The sequence below is a fragment of the Heterocephalus glaber genome, unplaced genomic scaffold (assembly GCF_053883595.1).
Source record: "Heterocephalus glaber isolate CG9 unplaced genomic scaffold, H.glaber_assembly_v1.0 deba00001689, whole genome shotgun sequence".
Classification (NCBI taxonomy): Eukaryota; Metazoa; Chordata; class Mammalia; order Rodentia; family Bathyergidae; genus Heterocephalus; species Heterocephalus glaber.
In genome coordinates this window covers 9,426,925-9,447,202 of record NW_028258414.1, presented here as the reverse complement: position 1 = coordinate 9,447,202, position 20,278 = coordinate 9,426,925, and the positions used below count along the sequence as shown (strand labels likewise).

The 20,278-nt window shown below is 51.3% G+C and overlaps 1 protein-coding gene across 1 annotated transcript in view; it reads right to left on the bottom strand.

Annotated features, from left to right (window-relative positions):
• Positions 1-19,978, bottom strand: part of Smad3 (SMAD family member 3) — a 94,615-nt gene extending 74,637 nt beyond the window's left edge. The window contains exon 1 of the mRNA XM_004855597.4: positions 19,438-19,978. Within this exon, the coding sequence (XP_004855654.1) occupies positions 19,438-19,643 (206 nt within the window). The 5' untranslated portion in view covers positions 19,644-19,978. The remainder of the gene's footprint in view (positions 1-19,437) is intronic.
• Between the last annotated feature and the right edge of the window lie 300 nt (positions 19,979-20,278).

Here is a 20,278-nt window from a genome sequence, read left to right as displayed (position 1 = left end):
AGCGGAGCCTCAAATTAAAAGGTAAAGTAAAAAGGGAGATGTTTACTGGAAACTTATGTTCTGCTGCCCAGAAAATACGGGGTTTTTTTTAAACACACATGGGCAGCTATCATGCCTCTGCCACTCCACCATAAGAAGCATGTGTTTCACTCTACATGGGGCTGGCTCTTATCTGCCCCAATAACACTCATCACGTGACCAGGAACTCTGGAGAAATTACCCTCCAAGAAATGACAGCTTTGGCCCCACCAAAGCCAGTCCTCCATTTATGTTGATCACTGACCAGCTCATGGGACAAAGCCACACCCAAAAGGCAGCCACTATGGAGAGCTGGCACGGAGGACATATAAGGTACACAGTTTTTCTGGGCACAGAGAGAAAAGACTTTCCAACTGCAGCTATGCAGGAAACTAAGGTGAGCAGATGGTAATTGTTAAAGCAGAACCTGGAGAAGACCACCTCCCACCTTGCAGAAAAAGAAAAATGCGGGCCGGGGATTTAGCTCAGTGGTTCCAAGCCTGCTTTGGAAGTGCAAGGTCCTGAGTTCCATCCCTGGTACCAAAAAAAAAAAAAAAAAAAAAAAACAGAAAAAGAAAAAGAAAAATGCTAGGGGTAACATATTCCTACGAACATTTCTTGGGAGCAAGAACATAGTCCTTCTCACTGACAATGAGGTGCCCACCAGGGCTGCTGCCCCTCCAGAGACACCTGGCATATGGTGAGATGGGTGAAAACAGAGCATTCTACAAGCAACTGTTTGTCTCACTTTTGCCAGCTCCTCACATCTGTCCCACCCCATCCCTCCATGGCTTCTGAGTCCCTAGAATACTCACTGTTGAGTCTAGAAGGCCTTCATTACTGTCGCTTGGTATTTCAAACCTTATACCCTCCTTTCCTCCAAGTACCCTGCTTGGCTTCCTACATGCTAACTTGACTATCACTCAGTCTTCTGAAAAGACAGCACCCTAATCTGTGTCTACACCTGCATCTCAAAGTGTGAGTTTGCAAGACTCATAACCCGCTCCCCCATTGTGAGGCCCCTTGGATTAATCAGAGTTGAGAAATTTTCTTCCCTAAGGCTCATTTCACACCAACTAGGCATTCACCTTTGCCATCCTCCCATGGAGCAAGCCCGCCCTGAACCTGGAGGACAGCATCCAATCCAGCTGCCCTTTCCCTGTCTTCTGGTTGAGGTTTGAATCCAGGCAGATGCGCCCCATCAGAACTCTAATGCTGGAGGAAGCCATTCTTGGCAGGGCCGGGACCAATGAGGGACCAACAGCAGAGTTTAGATGTGACACTTGATGTGGAAGGACACTTTTGACCAAAGACAGGGACCCTTTCCCGATGCATTAGCAAACAGCACACACTCCAACAGCCTTGTGTGTCCCGGGAGCTGATGGGGTGCTGCCAGGAACCTGACACTAAGACCAGGCCTCTTACAGTTTCATGAAAAAAGTGTGGGTGGGTAGAACGGCCTGTTTCACCCACACCTGCTCCACCCTCAGTACTCTGAGTTTCCTGAAGAGAAGTAACCAGCTACAGATGGCCCCACTACTTCAAAAACACTGAAGAACCACTGACTCAGATGCAGACGAGTGGGTCTCTAACCTCAGGGCGAGGACCCCAGCAGCAGCTGAGATTACCAAACCAGCTCACACCCAGAACCCAGCACTCTTTGCTTTCAATGTGAGTGTGCTTTGCTTTTTCCAACCAACTACTATCACTTTCCACCCAGGGCACATGCCTGTCACGCCAAACCACAGCTTTACATAAGCATCTACAGCTGCAGTTCTCAGCCCTAGCTACACACACAGTCACCTGGGAAAATTCCCAACTACTCACTTGCCAGCCCCCAACCTGAATTAACTGGTCTGAGCATCAGAACTCAGCCAAGGTATGATAAGTATGGTAGCAGACACCTGTAATCCCAGCACACCGGAGGCTGAGGCAGGAGGATCACCAGGCATTTAAGGCCAGCCTGAACTACACAGCGAGACCACATCTCAAAAGAAAAAACGAAGTAGCCAAGGCAAGAAACTGCTAAGGCGACCCCAACATTCAAGTGTGAGTGGATAGAAAGCAAGAGTCCCAGCCTCCACCCTTTCAATGGAACTCCCAACCTCTTTCCATCCTGTCCTCAACTTCAGCTCCTGGAGTGATCACACCTTGATTCTGAAACTATCAACATGAGTAACAGAGTCATTTCTTTGAACACAAGTACAAAAATTTGAATTTTAAGGTGGAAGAAACTTTAGAATCCTGCTAAGTAACGCCTTCAGCTCACGGAAGAGGAAGCTAGATTCCTGGACTAGCAAAGTGACTCACCCAAGGTCACAAAACTGGTGTAGATGCGCTGGACATCTCATTTGCTCTCCTCCGTGTCACAGAGGGGCCTGTCTGGCGAAGAGGACAGAGACAGCATGGATGATGGCCCGGCTGTTCCTAGCCACATGGCTTTGTAGGTCCCTCTCCTCACGCCTTAACATACCCAAGAGCAAAGATGGCGCCAACCTTTAGATTCCCCTGGAATTATAGAGTCCCTCAGAGGCTCCACCTGCTGCTGATAGAGGTTCTGAAAAAAGCCATCAGCAGAGTCCAGCCCTGTGTGAAAGGGTGCTCTGTTGCACTATTGCTGTGAGAGGCTAGGGCAGCAGTGGGTTCTGGTTTTTAGTGGATAAGAGAAAGCCGACTGTTGCTTTCAAAATCTCTAACCAACCTGCAAACACGTTTCTCTTCCTCTCTGCAAGTGTACGGGAGTCGGGCTGCAGTGAAGCTGGTGCCTACAAGCGAAGGAAAGCTGTGCTCGGAACCCAGTGAGAATTCCCCTCACCTGCAGCCTGACCTCCCCCAGCCTGGCCAGGACCCTCAGGTGGGGCTTCATTTCACCACATGCCAGTATAAGGCAGAGCCAACAGGACTTTCCAAATCCACCATGCATCTTCGGCCCCCAGAGGTACATCTGGTGGCACCTCACCCCCAACACCAACCAAAGTAGCTCAGTAAATAATCTGAATTGAAGCCAGGCATGGTGGTGCACCTCTATAATCCCACCACTCAGGAGGCTGAGGTAGGAGTATCGCTGCAAGTTCAAGGCCAGCCTGAATTACACAGCCAGACCTTGTCTCAAAAATAAAGTAATTAGCTAATTAAATAAAAAGAGAAATGTGTGGGAGGAGTAGGAAGAAATGGCCCATGTTCAAATTCAGGGCTGGTAGGGATGTGTTTGGGTATCGATGCCCAGAGAGCAGCCAGAGCTGAGGGTCTCTAGCTCTACAGAGCCACAATCCAGAAGTCATCCCCACTACGGCCAGCAGGGACCCCCGAGACAGGAGAAGTCTGACCTGCAACTCTGACTCAGCCCAGCTGGGGAGAACAATGTCCCACACCTGGTTCGATTTTCCTGTCACTGAGGCTAAAGTAGATAGCAAAAACCTAAAAATAAAAAGCACAGTGACCAAATGAGGACATTCAAAAAGATCCCTGGATCAAAGGCCCTTCTTTGTGAATGGTGTCATTTCATCCTCCTCCTAACGGTAACCACTTCCCACATGAACCCCAGGAAAGCAACCATGTAGCCCACAAGAGAGATAGAATTATGACCGCACTTCCCTCTCATAAACAGGCGCTGGTAAACATCAGAGACCACTGATCCACAGCGTGGTTACGCAAAGGGTCCCCTCCCCTCTGCGAGCGGTGAGCTTGGACCATTAACTTCGGAACCCAGCCTCCTCCAACAGAACCGGCTTCACCCTGGGACACTTAGTTCAGTTTCACAGCCCGATTCACCTGGCCACGGCTCTTGGAAACTTGACAATCTTCAGGGAAAGTAGCCGGCCCAGTTCCAGGCCTACGGTGGAAGGTGCCTCTGTGTGCTGGGCCATGCTAAGAGTCCAGGGGACAACCTCACGCATTTGGAGAAGCATGAGGTCCCCGTGCCATCCCACCCTGGGTCAGGAGTGGGGACTTGCTTTTTTTTTTCCCATTTAGTTTCTTAGTACATTTTAGGTATACAATACAGCTACATTCATCATTGGGTGCTTGCACCTGTACATGATGTATCTTGGTTTTTATTTTTTTCCCATTCCCCTGCCCTCCCTTCACCCCCTCCATCTTTCCCTATTTACAAAGACTTTGTTTCCATGTTTTTCCTTTTCTCATATTTTTTCTTTTCCCTTCTTTCCTTTCCCCTTCCCCTCCCATTTCTCCTATTCCTTTAAACATTTTCTTCCTTTTTCACAATATCAATTATACATTTTGATTCTTACACTTTTAGTTTTTCACACCAGAGAAACTATTTGGTATTTACTCATGTGTGTCCTATTTATTTCACTTAAGAGTATGGCCTCAATGTGCCTACACTTAGCTATAAATGTCTCTAGTTTCTCATTCTTTATGGCTGAGAAGTACTCCATTTTGTTTAAAAAAAAAAAAAAAAAAACCCACATCTTTATCCAGTCTCCAGTTGATGGGTACTCGGGCTATTTCCAAGCTTTAGCTATTACAAACTGTGCTGCTATAAACATGGGTGCACATATAACACTGTGGTATGATTCTTTTAATTCTTTTGGGAAGATACCCAGTAGAGGAATAGCTGGGTCAAATGGGATTTCTAATCCGAGTTGTTTGAGGTTTCTCCATACTGATTTCCACAGTGGCTGCACCAGTCTGCACTCCCACTAGCAATGGAGAAGGGTTCCTTTCTCCCCTCACCCCTGCCAGCATTTGTTATTGGTTGATTTCTTGATAGCAGCCATTCTTTCTGGGGTGAGGTGGAATCTCAGTGTTGTTTTCATCTGTATACCCCAAATGACCAGTGATATTGAACATTTTTTCATATGTTTATTTGCTGGTTTTACTTCTTTGTCTGAGAAATGTCTGTTCATTTCAGGTGCCCATTTTTGAATTGGGTCTTTATGTTTGGGGGGGTCTGATTTTTTTTGAGTTCTTTATATATTCTAGATATATAGACTAGATATATAGTAGACCTCTGTCTGAGGAACAGCTGGTAAAAATGTTTTCCCACATTGTAGGTTGTCTCTTAGCTCTGTTGGTGGTTTCTCTTGCTGTACAGAAGCTTTTTAATAAGATGAGGTCCCAGTTGTTGATTCTTTATGCTAGTCCCCTCTGTACTACTGAGGATTTGTTCATAAAGTCTTTTCCTATGCCAATGTCTTCGAGAGTTCTACCTAACTTGTCTTCCAGCAAGTTTAGTGTTTCTGTTTTAATGCATAAATCTTTAATCCACTTCAATTTTAGTTTAGTGCATGGTGAAAGACAAGGGTCTAGTTTTAATCTTTGGCAAGCTGAAATCCAGTTTTTCCAACACCATTTATTAAAGAGGCTATCTTTCCTCCAGGAGACTTGATTTTTAAACAAAGCCAAAAGGGCAACTCTTTTATCAAGCATGAAAAACAGGCAAACCTCAAACGGGCATCTTTTATGAGCTGTGAGGGCCTCCCTGGGGTCCCAAGTGATCCCAGCTCTCAGATCAACAGGAAAATAAAATGTGAGGCCTTGGGACAGATGCTTGCACACCTGAAGGGCATCCGCAGAATGCCCCACCAGAAAACAGCCAAGAGTCATAGCAAGAACCAGCCAGCACTTTTTCACCACCAAACATTTATAGAATTTTTATTTCTTCACAGATGTGCTTTCAGAGAAAGCATCCAGCAGATTCAAAGCAAGTAAGTTGCACAGAGGCACTGAACATGAGATTCTACTCCACATCATCTTGAGGCTTGAACCCTACAGGGAGCTTTCAGAATCCCCTTCCCCCACCGGAAGTGGCTCTCAGCTTGGCACCCTGCCCCGAGCCATACCCATACTCCAGGGCATGTTCTCAGCTTCACTGTGTCAACAGGAAAATCCGATGGGTGGAGGGGTGGAGGCTGAAATTGGAACTGTTTGAAACACTCTGGCTTGGGTCACAAAATGTGTGGTCCTCAGACACCACGTTCAGAGGCACCTCTGAGCCTCACTTCCCTTTGTCTCCCTGAGACACAACTGAACACCTTTCCCAAAGCCTCCCAAGCCACCAGAGACTGCCACAATCTACCCGTCACAAGTGAAGTTACACAACTGTCCCTCTACCTCAATAACTGCAAGCTTTGTGGAGCCAGGACCTGGCCCCTGATTCATTTCCCATCATATCCTGGATAGCAGCAAGACACTGGTAATCATTAAAATGATTAAGTACCCAGCATCACAGTGAGTACTCTAACAGGTCAAAGAATGAGACCATATCCTTTGGGAGCCTTGTGGCGATCCACTATTTCTGCCACTGACTCTATGTGACATGACACTGGCCAGTGATGGACAGGGAGGCTCCAGGAAAGGTTTTCTTCCCAGACAGAAACTCACCAAGAAACAGCAGCCCTTTTCTGCCCCTGGGTGTGAATGTGGACAGAGGGTCACGTTTACAACAGCTGTGACCATCTGTGGACCATGAGGGGACAAGCTTGAAGACCAAAAGCCACCAGGGTGAAGATAAAAGACAGAAAGATGGCCGGCTCCGGAGTCCTAATGCCTGAACCCTCCCGCCTCTGCAGTGCTCAAGGACAGGAGGAGCCCCCACCCCCAGGAAGCTGTTCTTCAGTTTCAAGTCACTTCCAGCCAGAAGCATCCTGACGCAGAAGGCCCCTGACAGAGAAAGTGGGGAGGATCTGAGAGCAGAGGACTTGGTTCACTGCAGAATCCAGGCATCAAGGGACTGAGGACTCAGCTCTGGAGCAGAGGGGACAACATCAAGGAGGTCTGGAGCCCAGGAGGCATGAAAGCAGGGTCCATCCCCGGCCAGCAACGCAGACTCTGTGCCCACACTCACTGCCACACCCGCCTCCCCTGTCTACAGGCCACAGAAGGGAAAGTGCGTGCTGTCCTACTTAGGAGACCCGCCCGGTAGGGCCACCGAGGTGAGTGAGCAGAGCACCCCAGTCTCAGATGAAGTGCACCAAACAGGTGCTGAACTCGATCTGCCCGGATGTTTCACTTTTCTCACCCTGTTACCGGTCCCCTTTGTCACCTTGGCTTCTCTCCCCTGCAGCCACAATTGCTTGGACAGTTTAGAGCACTCAAGTCCTGCTCTGGACTTCCAATTCATTATTCGGGGCAAGAGAAGAAAGGTGAGGTTTGTAGGACTGCAAAAGCAAACCCCAAGAGAATGAAGCAGCAGTGAACAGCAAGATCTCCACGCACCCTCTATAGACTTCTACCTGCAACAGGTCACTCAGGGCCACACTGCGCTCCACAAGCCTGGCACGGTCTGCATTTACCACAATCAGAGACAAAGGAAAGCCATGCTTGATGTTATTTTTAATTCCTTCCTCACCACCTTCAAAAACTGTCCAGAAGGACATCCATTAAACTTTCACCACATTTGAGCCCTTTGCTAAAACACGGCAGGGAAGCCAGAGAGGCCGGGCACCAGTAAAAGTCTCTGCCCTTAGCCATTAAATATCACCCAGGTTGTAGTAGGCCTGGTGGCATCTCCTGCATTTCAAAGACACAAGGCCAGATGAGGGTACAGACATCTCCTCTCCCCACACACAGAGTCTGTGTAAACCCACCTCCACCTGTCCCCTCCCTGCAGAGAAGCCATCAGCACAGCCCAAGGCCCCTAACTCTGACTGCAGCCTGTGATGCTCTGGTGCCAACTTAGCTATGGCAGATGACCTGTAAGTTCTCCTCCCGTGGTGGAACATTATGCTGTCAACCTGCTGTAGACCCTGGCCAGGCCCCTTACCCAGATGAGCAGTGAGTGCTCACCCAGTCCTTCATGGAACAAAGGTGTCATGGTCACTGGAACAGGGCAGCATGGCACAGGTGACCACTTGCCCAGGTTTACCCAGAGGGCCCAGGCAAAGCCCGCTGTCTGACCACACTCACTAACAGCACTGACCTCTTAACTCTTGGGAATGTCTTTTGTGGTTTGATCAATTATACGGTCACCCTAGAGTCTAGAAAGAGGCAAATCCAGCTCCACCCCTCATCATGAGACCAAAGTAACTTCCCTAAGTAACCTGGGCCTTGTTTTTCTTATTTGCAAGAGGAGAAAAGTACTAACTCCATGGGCCTACCCAAGAAGGTGAGCGTGGCACTCCCTCTCAGGCAGTTACAAGCCCAAGGACAGAGATCCGAGTTTACAATCCCGTTCTGCCCGACTCCGAAAGCTTCGGCCACCTCCTCTATGGCGATGGGTAGCCCAGCCTCCCCAGGGCCCTGCAGATAGGCACAGCACCCAGCACAGCACCTCCCTGCTGTCCACCATGCAGTCGTGGGACACGACTAGTTGAGGAGCTACAGCCAGCACTGAGACCCAACCATCTTCACATTCAAATCCTTGGACAAAGCCAAGAGCAAAGCACAGCAGAGCTTCCGGGCTAAAGCACCAGAGTATGCGCACCCGAGCTCACATTTCTGTAGGATTTCTCCACTGCTGATACTTTTCTCTAAGGTCTCTATGAAAATCTGGGTATGAGCTCAGAAGTCTAAGCCCATCACTGCAGCAAGGGTTTAGGCGACACTGCAGAGCTGTGCTTTGTCAGGTAATAGTAGGCGACGCTGCTTAGTATTTTACACCTCGCAAAACTGCTTTGAATGCAAGAGCTGACCTAAATAAATACCTTCCGACAAGCCTACTGAGGGAGGCATTGTTTTCTCCACTTTACTCAGGAGGGAAGGGAGACTCAGAGACACCAAGAGACTTACCCAGTCACCAGCACTATAAGTCGAGGACAGGGATTTGAACCCAGGGCTTTATTGCAATATGCTGCTCCTCATCTCAGCTTGGGCTGCAAGTCTCCCAAACATGGCTGATGCACCAGAATCAGTTCAGGGACACAAAATTATCTTTCAAAAGACTATCAACTTAGACTAGCAACAGCAAAAGGCTGATAAGGTAAATTGTACATAATCCTCAAGTGGCTAGTGTGATTTGTGTTTGCTCTCCATAGTAAAATCCATGAACCATGGGGACCGAAACTGCTACACTCTCCTCGGGGAAGAGAAGGTGTCTCTGACCAAGGGTACCACACTGCGAATCTCGGGGGAGAGCACAGGTAAGCTCACGGACTGCAGCATGGTCTGGATGGGCAAAGCCTGGCCCCCAGGGCCACCAGGAGGAGACGTGGGACACCAGCCAGAGATGGCCCAGGTGAAGGCTCCATGCCAGCCTCAGGGAAAGCTCCAAGGGGCCAGGATCCTATCCCCGGGTCCCTGCTGGGGGACACTAGGCATTGCATGTATCCGGGTGACATTCCAGTTCATTTCCCCAGGGAGCCACGATGTGACTCATTGGCTAATTACCTGAATGCAGCTCACAGAGCCCTCCTGGCTGAACAACGCGTCTTCTCTCCCGATGGCCAACAAAACACCATTTTCAACTGGGTCCAGACATAGCCTAAAGCTGTCCACATGGTGGTGTAAGGGATTACGACTCTGACCTGGATAACTCGGGGAGAAAACTTGCCATTACTGGCCATGGGGCCCAGGGAGGAAAGGAAATATGAACAGGCTGGCAGCTTGGGCCATGCCACTCCCCTGCCCTAGAGTCTCCTGGGCCCAACATAGCAAAGTCCAGATGCCAGGCCTGGCCTACCAGAGCGCTTGGCAGCATGCACAAGACTGTCTCCAGCCAGCCCCTCTCCCCCTTGGCCACCCTGGGCTGTCCTGTGTCCCCGGACGCCAGGCCCATCCTCAGACTGTCTGGCTTGTGCCTCGTGCCCCTCTCACTCCAGACCAACGCTCCAACCCATCCTCCAGGCCCCCACTTATACACTGCCTCCCCCGTGAAGGCTTCCAGCATCCCCAGGACGGCTGCTCTTCCTCAGGTCTCCCCAGTGACACTCTGGTTGACCTGTACTAGACCAACTCTCCCAGGACCCCGCCGCAGTCGTGGCGGCTACTGGAGTCACTTTGAACTGAGACAGAACTTCATCTGTGTCCCCTGAGGCCCAATTCAAAGTCCGTGCTCCAAAAAAACTCATATTCCCAACACGCAGGGCCCAGCGCTCCGCCTGGCTGGCCTAAGCCTCCTTGTCTCACTCTGGCCTGGCGGTGGGGTGAGGGAGATTGAGTCCTGGGTCCCCACCATGCTGCCACCCAGACTGGGCCTCCGCCGTGGCCACACAACCGAGTGACGGTGTCATGCAGACCTGGGACCACCACCCATGCGTCCCAGGGAGAGTTCTCAGGGCTACCTGCAAGCCATCGCCACACTTCAGAGTGAGATGAGAAATAAACGGTGATGGGCCGGGGATGTAGCTCAGTGACACCACGCCTGCCTCGCAAGTGCAAGGTCCTGAGTTCAATCCCCCGTACCAAAAAAAAGAAAACAAATAAACAGTGAGCCGGGATGTGCTCCAGTACCCCCCCCCTTGACAAATGCCACCACATAACTTAGGAGTCCAGGTCTGAATTCAGGATCCTCTGACCCTTTGGTGTCACCACAGAACATGGAGGCCTGGCCAGACCTAGCACCATCCTGCTCCGGGGCCTCTCATCCACCAGGCAGACTCCCAGGCCCTAGGCTGGAGTCCAGCTGGCTCCCCGGGCCCCTGCACCCCTTGCCCAGCCCTTGGGAGCATCTGCCATCCAGGGCAGGTGGGGTGCCAGGGCGGCCCTGAGTATGGTCTGGAAGGAGGAGGTTCAGTCGAGATGGGCCTGTCCCCATCCCCTGGCCCTGTGCATCCCTTGCCCCATGAAGAGGCAAGGGTGGCTCCTGCAACTGCATCCCCACCCACACGGCTGCTCTAAGGACAGGGACAGCGCAGGTCACACAGTCCGAGTCCAGGTCACTTCAGATCCCCAAGTCCCCGCCTCATGGCCTGGCCAGCTGGTTGGCCAGGTGGCTCCTAGGCAAAGCTGGAACTACCTCCCAGCCAGGCCCAGAAAGCACCAGCAATGGTAAACATCGTGCACATCCATGCACTTACAGGCAGCTATCAGTGACAAGGGCGTGAGTCACCTCATTTCTGCTTCAGGACCTTACCCACCCCCCACCCAGGGGCACTGATTCATCAAAGTTTGTTTTCCATACTATTATTTTTAGTCAACCAAACAATTTTAAAAATGGAGATAGAGAAAGGGAGGGGGTGTGTGGCAAAACCACTAAACCAAATGAATGGGTTTCTCTTTCAACAGGGACCCTGAGGCCTAAATCAACAAGCAGCATGGCTGTGTGCGTGTGTGCGTGCGTGCGTGCGTGCGTGTGTGCGTGTGTGTGTTGCAGGGAGACCCTTTCCCTATATAAACTGAGGCTTTCTAGATGGGGCGCTCTGACAGCAGAGTCCTCATGGGCCCCCTCCTGGAGCTCAGTGACATCAGCCCAACTTCCCCGTGCAAGGGGAATCGACCGTTAACTGAGTACCTGCTATGTGCTGGGAGCTACGCATATTGGCCAAGGACTTGATCTGTCTTATCTCCTCTAGGCTCACGTATATGAGGTATGGTGGTACAATCTCCATTTCACAGGTGGGGAAACTGGGGCTAAATTGAAACTGATGTCCCTAAGGACAGCACACAGCCAGTAACCGTCAGACTCGCTGTCCTTGCTCTTTCTGCTTTTTATTTTTGTTTGGAACCGGGGATCGAACTCAGGACCTTGTGCTTGTGAGTCAGGCAGTGGAACCACTGAGCTAAATCCCCAGCCCGCTTTTTCTGTTTTGCTGTGCACTTCCTGTGATCCCAGGGAATAAGTGAAGAACCTGTCTGGAGAGATAAAAATGGCTACACTTTAAATGGGAAAGGGGAGCGGGAGAGGCCTTGCCTTCCCAGGAGCCCGGGGGAGCAAGGTGACCTCTAGTCCGAATGGGCCAAGGCCAAGACAGAGGTTCCAACAGGGAGAACCTAAAGCAAAAGGAAAATCCCCATTGCCATGATCAGCCTTGTAACCACTCACAAAGTCTTTCTGGATGCATTACTCCACATTTGAGATTGGCCCAGGGGTGATTTTTTAAGGAAAAAATGCCTTTTGGCATTTTTGAGCTGTGACAGCATAAAAACAGACCTTTACAAAACACACACCCAAAAAGCACTACTGTTTTCAAAAGCCTGATTTAAAAAAAATATAGAGACCCCACCACCACCACAACTCAGATTGGCAGCTGGGAACGTAACACTTTTTAGCAGGAAAAGCTACCAGACTGATGGCTCTGCAGGTTTCCAAGCTAAACCTGTATACTGTGTTTCTTCAACAATACTCCAGCATTCTCGAGAGAAGCTCAGCAGCTGTCAGCAGGGAGAGGTATCTGACACAGAGAGAGAACCATCACCGGGGAGAGACTGGCTTTTCTTTTCTGAGCCAAGCTTTAAACTCCTAACCTCCTTGCTGCCTAACAAAGGCGTAAGCTTACGCAATCAAGAGCAGTCTTTCTTTATATAGAGGCTTGAAAATAAATAAAGGAAGCTTCCTGGGTAAACCTTGACATTTGAGCAAACATTTCCACAGGTATCCTCTAGCGTGCCTACCTCTTCCATTTCACCATTTTTAGGCCTCTGTGGTCATTAGCTTAAGTAAACTTCCTGCTCTGAGAAAAGCCAAAAACAGCAACAAAGAAACAGAAAATTGTTCACTGTATCTGAAGATACCCAGTCTCTATGGCTTTACCCTAGTGCCCCTAGTGCTCCGTTATTTTTGTATTCCTTTGTAGTTAAATTTCAGTGGTTCAGGCACACAGGAAGGAAGTAGGGAAGACTGAGGGGGGAGATTATCAAGGTTAAAGACTGAATTATAGTTTTAGTACTTTCATTTATATAAATTAATTGGCACTGGCTTGATAGGGTCTTAGAACAATATATAAGAAAGATCTGTGATTCACTCATCAGCTGTAAACAGGAGCCCTCTAAAATGCTTGCACAAAAAACAAATTAGAATTAGAAAGGCCCCCAAATAAAGCTTATCTAGCCCATTTTCCAGTTGAGGAATCTAAGGCCCACAGAGGGAAAGTGGCTGGCCTCATGTCACATAGCTCGGTCTGGAGCCTACAGCGGCCTCCTGACTTCTACCTCCAAAATACGCCCCCCAAGCTTGCTTATTAGTCACTTTTTTTTCTTTGATAGCATTTATGGAGAGAAAAGTCCTGTTAAACAAACTTTAGCCTGGTTCAGAATTAGCCAAACGTCTTAATTAATAGGCTTCTACTGTGTTTTCCTTTTACACCGAGTCTCTCTGTCAAAATATTGTGCAGCCGTGCACCACTGTGGAAGGCTGCTGTTTACAGCAGGGACCTCGGATAAGCAACAACAGATAGTAGGACTCGATTTGTTATTTCTCAAACTGTTAATTAAGTCAAAACAAAGAATAATGTCTCATATGTGCATGCGCAAACACACAGATGCACACAGTTATCTTTGTCAGGAGGCCATACACTGTAGAGCTTGGGGGATTTGGTTCCTTAGCACTGAGAAGACAGTATTTACAAATTAGCTAAAGACTGAACACATAGCACATTATTACGACGCCAAAGAACCCCTGTTTAACAGCCAGCAGACTCGAGGCCATGGCAAGCGAGACAGCCTCGCCTTATTCACTCTTTTACCCGTTTCCCGGCGCTGGCAGGGGTTTAGCACTGTAAGGTGCCTTGAAGGAAAACCTAAGGATGAACTGGAGAAGTCCTCATGGAATCGAATAAAATTGGAAACCACAGCTGTGCAGGGTGGGCTTAGCATGGTAACTTCCAACTGTTCTTAGGAAGCGTTGTGCTTGAGGACGGGCAGGCCGAAGGCCCATGGGCAGCCTCCCTCCCTTGGGGAGGTCCCTGTCCCCTTCAACACCCCATCAGCTCCTGGGGTGTACAAGGCTGCTAACCTTCCCCACCCTCCATTCGTGACAGGCTAATTCTGGGCCTACTGGAGCAGCCTTCTCTTTCGGCCACCATCACTGTATCAGATGGGAGTTTGAGGAGAGAAGTGGAGCTATTTTCATATTTTTGCTTCATTTTAAATCAGTCGATACAGCAAAGGAGTCCAGGACAAAAGTTAATTAAAACTATTCATGAGCCTTGTTCATGAAGAAAGCAGCCTTCCAACCTTAAGAGTAACCTTACAGGAGGCTGGTGGGGAGGTGGATGAAGAAGATGAGAAGGAAAAAAAAATCTGATTTCCATTTAAAGCAAGCAATGCTGGGCCAAGGATTTAGCTCAGTGGTTTGGCCGCCTGCTGTGCAAGCACAAGGACCCAAGTTCGATCCCCGGTACCAAAAAAACAAACAAACAGTGCTTGGTCCTGTTTATTTCACAAAGGAGTTCACACAGAATAATTGCTCTACAGTACATCAACTGGCAGTCACATTGCCTAATAAGTTAACAAGGGAAATTAATGGTCATTCAGTCCATTAAATCGTGTTAATTTTATTTCCATTATAATACAGCAATAACAAGTATACATTATTAAACCAATACTTTTTTTTTTTTTTTTTGGTACCGGGGATCGAACGCGGGACCTTGCACTTGTGAGGCAGGCACCAGAACCACTGAGCTAAATCCCCGGCCCCAATACTTATTTTTTTTAAATTCATTTTAATGGATTCCTGATGCGATAAGCTCAAACTAAATCTCTCGATTTCATCAACTTCTTGTATTTCTCAGCAAAACTAAATGACTACCATATTCATTGACCTTTTCCTATTATTTAAAATGGTCATTTAGTTGGGCACGGTGGCACATGCCTATAATCCCAGCACTCAGGAGGCTGAGGCAGGAGGACTGCCGTGAGTTCGAGGCCAGCCTGGACTACGTAGTAAGACCCTATCTCAAAAGGCAAACAAACAAATAAAATACTTATTTAAAACTATGTCCTTGCAGAGACTTTTTGAAAATATATTACTGAGTTCTTATGTCCATTCAAACACCCAGGCTTACAGGATTTACTTTCAGCAAGTATTACCCAGAGAAATGAAAGGACAGGTCACATAAAAACTGCAAGGCTAGGCTCCCACCATTCTCTCCGCTTTTTATTGCCACTTTATCATTTTCCAACCTCGTCTATCTAAAGTCCCTACTCCCACCAAAGAAACCTGAATTTCAGGTTTGCAGCACTATATTACTTTTTTACTTCAAAGAGAAAATGCTTTGCAGTGAGTGATGTAAGGGATGCGACCCAGCCTGTTGATTCTTTGCAGCAAGGAAAAGGCAGACGATGATGGCCTCTTTCTTAAAGACAATTCTTCCCAGGTATCAAACAGTGCCATGAGGCTGGGGATTTAGCTCAGTGTCCCTGCCCCTGCCTTGCAAATGCAAGGTCCTGAGTTCGATCCCTGGTACCAAGGGAAAAAAAAACAAGTGCCATGATCATGCTGTCACCCAACCCTAACTCCACCCACCCACACTGACCCGCCCACCTCCTCCCACAGGTCAACTCCGTCCCCAAACTGCTGGACACCTCATGCAACTTCGGGAGCAGCTCATGCCCTATATCCCAGGGCAAGAGTGTCTCCCAGCCCACAGGGTCCTCCTGGGACAGGGCCCCTGCCTTGGTCATCACAACAAAATCACTGAATAATTCCATCTTCTATGGATGCGCGGCTACCACGACACAGCTCCCCAGTGCTCGAACCTTATCGCATCTTGGCTCTACAGGCGTCAACAGGAAGCCTCTGAAACATGAAGGAAATTCTCAAATCCATCCAGGGAGTAGAATGGCAGATGGAGAACCCAAACTCTGTGCTTTTTTTTCCCAGAAAAAACAGGGCTGGCATTATTTAGTTTTCTACCGTAATGACTTCTACAAGATTTAAAAAATGCGCCACGGTTCCTCTCCCCTGAAAAATCCCTCCAAACTAGATCCTGTATCTCTTCTGATTGCTGGGAATACAAAAGAAGCAGCAGTTGGACATTCAGATAACGCCCTATTAGAGTCAGTGAAGCAGAAGCTCTCCAAGCTCTCCAGAGACAAGGACACTCTCGAATTGAGGCCTGCATCCTCCCCTGGTGCCCATAATATCAACTCAGACATGAAAAGGGCCCAGTAAATACCATCAAAGCAACAGAACCTAACCCTGTAGCATTTGATTGGGAACTCAATTCCTGGGTACGGCAGCAACAGCCAAGGTGCCCTGTGTCGCAGTAACACCAGGGGGCTCCTAGAACCAGGTAGAGCCCCGAGCCAGCTCACCGGGGTCCTGGGTGTTAAGAATGAGGAAAGTCCCCGGGAGGTGACAGCTACACTGAAAGATCAAGTGCACAGAGCAGGAGATGCCCTGTGTTGGACCTGGTAGTGGGCTCATAATTCTCCCATTTCCTCTGCACTCGGTGCTGGGACACAAGAAAGTCCCAATTCTCTTCCAAACAAACAAGGCCATAAGCTGCCTCCAGCTCCCAGCTGCAGAGACCACAGCATGGATGCACCTGGCGGAGGCATGAGGTCTGCGTCTATCAAAAAGGACACTTTAAGGCCCTTGATTCCTCAATCTTGACCTAAGTTCCTCTTTCTTGGTGGCAAATGCTGCCTCTCTGTTCTTACGCACAGGGAAAAAGACACCTGCGGCTTTGCTCAGGTGCTCAACAGGTGGGGAGCGAGATGCTGCTGCTACACAGCTGGCCTGAGTTCTGCCTGTCCCATCGGATCGTCGTGCTAGGACATCTCCTTCGTCATGTGTCGAAGTCACCATGTTAACACTTCCCTGGCATCCATCTCTGTGACAGTCTTAATGTGAGCTAGGCTTCGTCCCTCCCAATCTGCCGATCACTGGAACAGGTTAGAGCTGGGGAACAAAGAAGCCACGTCTCAGTGTGGAAGTCCCAAGACTACAGCAATAATCGCAAATGTCGCTGGGGCTGCTCACGATTATATATTGGTCAAAACAGGTGTGTCATAACCACCTTGGACTGAGGACTCCGTAAACCCAAGAGTCCAGATCTTAGAGTGTTCTGACACACACAGGGGGATGACTTGTCTCCTTTCCAAAGCCCTAGGTCTCAAAGGCAGCACAAGGCCAGGCAGGGGATCATTTGACAAACAACCCCACAACCTATGGGGCCCAGCTAGCCACCTCCCCAAGACATGGCCTTTGGTTTTCTGCCCAGGACCAAAACAGCAGCAGCTGTTGCCAAGGGAGATACAGTGACCAAGAGGTGTGGGTATGAAATCCAAGGATGGAAACTCATTCTTTCTGGATTCACACCCAAGCAACTGGGGCTTTCCAACTGAGAAAAGGTGAAAAGATCAAATCTGCTTGGGGCTGGGCTGTAGAGCTCAGCAACGGAGCACTAGCCTAGCATGAGCAAGGCCTGGACTGAATCCCCAGCACTAAACACAAAGTGCTTCCCAAAGTGCAAAAAATGCCCGGGTCCAAGTGAGAAGGCCGGGGATCCTGGCTTGAACTTCAGAACCATTCTGAGAATTCACAGGCCTTGGCTGTTGGGAGGCTACGGACAAGGAACGTGCAGGCCACAGCTCTCTCCCCGCCCCCCCGCGCAAAGCAAATTCACACCAAGGGAAGGGACGAAATGCCTCTCCCACAAGCTGTCACCAGCCCACAGGTTCAGCAAGAGCCACCTTCCCAGCAGAGTCACACAGTCCAGTGAGCCGAGGGAAGCAAGCAGAAAGAGCAAGTCGGTCGGGATGCCACGCCTACCACGCTGGCCTTTCCACCGCTCCCCCTCCCGAGTCTGCTCAAGTTTAAAATGAGATTGTCTGAATTCTAACTGCCTTATCTATTTTCCAGGGGCTGGTTTCCTTCTTTCTTCGAGGACCTCGTAAACCATGTGAAAGTGCTTTTGCAAATTGTGAAACACTTTCCACAGCTGTGCGGTTTATAATCGATACCACTCCCCGCCCCCCTCCCGCCCGCTGCTTGTTTCAAAGCACAAAGCTCTGGCCCTCCAGGCACCCAGGCGGATTAGGAGCAGATTGTTCTTACAGACCCTTCCTCCCATGGAGAAGTATGACGCCTACTCACCCTACCCTTCCCCGCTCCACCAAAAGAAGAAGAACCAAAGCTGGGCCCCGTGTGGTGGTGCACCCCTGTGATCCCAGCACTCCGAAGGTTGAGGCGGGAGGATCAATGCCAAGAGTTTGAGGCCAACCTGGGCTACATAGGGAGTTCGAGGCCAGCCTAGAATACACAGTGAGACCCTGTCTCAAAAAACAAAACAAAGCAGACAAGAACCAGAGCTGGGACCAAATCCCAGGTTTCTCTGGCCATTCCATCATACCATCTCCCCGGTAGTCAACTCCGGTTCCTCTCACAAGCCCAGGGTCTGCTCCCCAGACAGCTCGCACCACCTTCCCTCTCTATTGACTACATCCAGGCAGTTTTGCCCAAAAACTACTTTTTAAAGTCAGTATGCCCACCATATGCGGCATTTATATCCAGGGAAAGGCAGCCCCGAGTTCCAGGGACAGATGTTGCTTTGTGCCTGCCCGACAGGGCTGGCAGCCCTCCAACAGCTGCCCCAGCAGGTGGCCCAGGACGGAGTCAACCCTGGGCCAGAAGTGAGGGCTACAATCCCTGCAGGCTCAGGCCCTGGGAGTCCTCAGTCCTCTGCAGCCGGGACCCCAAGAATCCGCCCCACCCCACCCCACCCCTCCCCTCCCCTCCCCTCCCCTCACACACTCTCCCCTGGTTCACAAACAGACTTTAAAGGGGGCTGCACATCAGACAGGAGGCCGAGGTGCCAGCATCCCAATTCCCAGCCAGGCACAGCTGAGCACAGGAAGCCCTGGGAGCGGAGAGAAGTCACTGACCCCTTCCACCCGCCATCTGTGATCCCGCCCGACCTCGCTAGCGCGGTGCAAGGATAAAGGAGGTCGAGACAGATGGCAAAGCGCTTTGCGAAGGAGGCTCCGCAGGAATGCGAGGGCCCGAGTGAGGCCCACTTCAGGGCGGGTTTTGTTATCTGCCCGGCGCTTCCCCCTCGGTTCAACCGACTCGCAATCTCTCGGACTAAAGGAAGGGCAAACACCGGGCGGGGGGTGGGGGTTCTGCCGCTGGTCTCTCCCACTTGGAAGTCGCAACCCGGCGTCGCAACTACAGTGCGTGCGTGCACAGGGGGCGGGGGACTGGAACAACCGAGTCTAAAAATACTCGGTAAAAATGCTAATCCCGAAGGCAAAGAAAGAACGAAGAAGGAATCTGTCAATCACCGGGCTCCGCTCCTCACCCACAGCCCCAGCTGTACCGACTGCATTCCAGTGAGGGACCGAAGTGGGGGGACCGAGCCCGAGGAAAAGAGGAGAGAAAGGGACGAGCTCGGCCACCTCCACGAGCCCGGGCCGCGCGCGGGGCGGGAGGCGGAGGAGGGGCTCGGCCCGGGGCCGAACAAAGCGGGCCTCAACTCGGAGAGCGGCCCGCGGGTGGGGGACCCCCGCGGCACCCCCTTTCCCCGGGATGGGAAAGCAAAGCGACCTGGAAGCCGGCGCGCCGCCTGGACGCCGCGGGCTCCGGCTCTGGGGGAGTGCAGAGGTGGTCGGGGCTTCCCTCGCTCCCCGCGCGCCCACCTGGGGATGGTGATGCACTTGGTGCTGGCGCTCTGCGTGGTGATCGCCTTCTCCAGCTCGTCCAGCTGCCCCGTCTTCTTCAGCTTCTTCACCAGGCTCTTGACCGCCTTCTCGCACCACTTCTCCTCCTGCCCGTTCTGCTCGCCCTTCTTCCAGCCCAGCAGGCGCTTCACGATCGGGGGGGTGAAGGGCAGGATGGACGACATGGCTGGGGAGGCGCGCGCGGCGGGGAGCTCGGCCCGGCCCGGCCGCGAGCCCCAAACTTCGCCCCAACTCCAGCGAACTTTGCCGGCGGCGGCGCGCGGGCCCACGGCGGCTCGGGGCGGGGGCGGAGGCGGAGGCGGAGGCGCGGGCCGGGTCGGGCAGGCCCCGGGCGCGGGGCGGAGGCGGCGGCCGCGAGGCTCCGAGTGGCAGCAGAAAGTTAGGGTTTCCGCACGGGGTGGCTGTTTGGGTGCCGCCTCCGGGCAGGAAAGTCCAACCCCCCGCCCCGCTCCGCTCCCCGGCGCTCAGGTCCCCCCGCCCCGCGCGCCGCCCGCTCGCGTCTCCGTTTCATGCAAATCCGCGTGCAGCCTCTTCGCCGGCGCTGTCACCGCCCCCTCGCGCCGGGGCTCCCGCTCCGCCCCCGCGCCCCGCGCCTCCGCCCCCGGGCGTCCTGCCCGCCCGCCCCGGCCGTCCCCGCCCTGCGCAGCCCACGTGGGCCACCGGGCCGGCGGCGACCTCGACCCGGTCCGGACGGGGACCGAGGAAGCCGCAGCGGCTGGGGAGGGGAGAAAAGGGTCCTGAGAAAGGGGCGCCCGGAGGGACCGGCGCGGGACGCAGAGCTCGGGGCGCACCCGAGGAG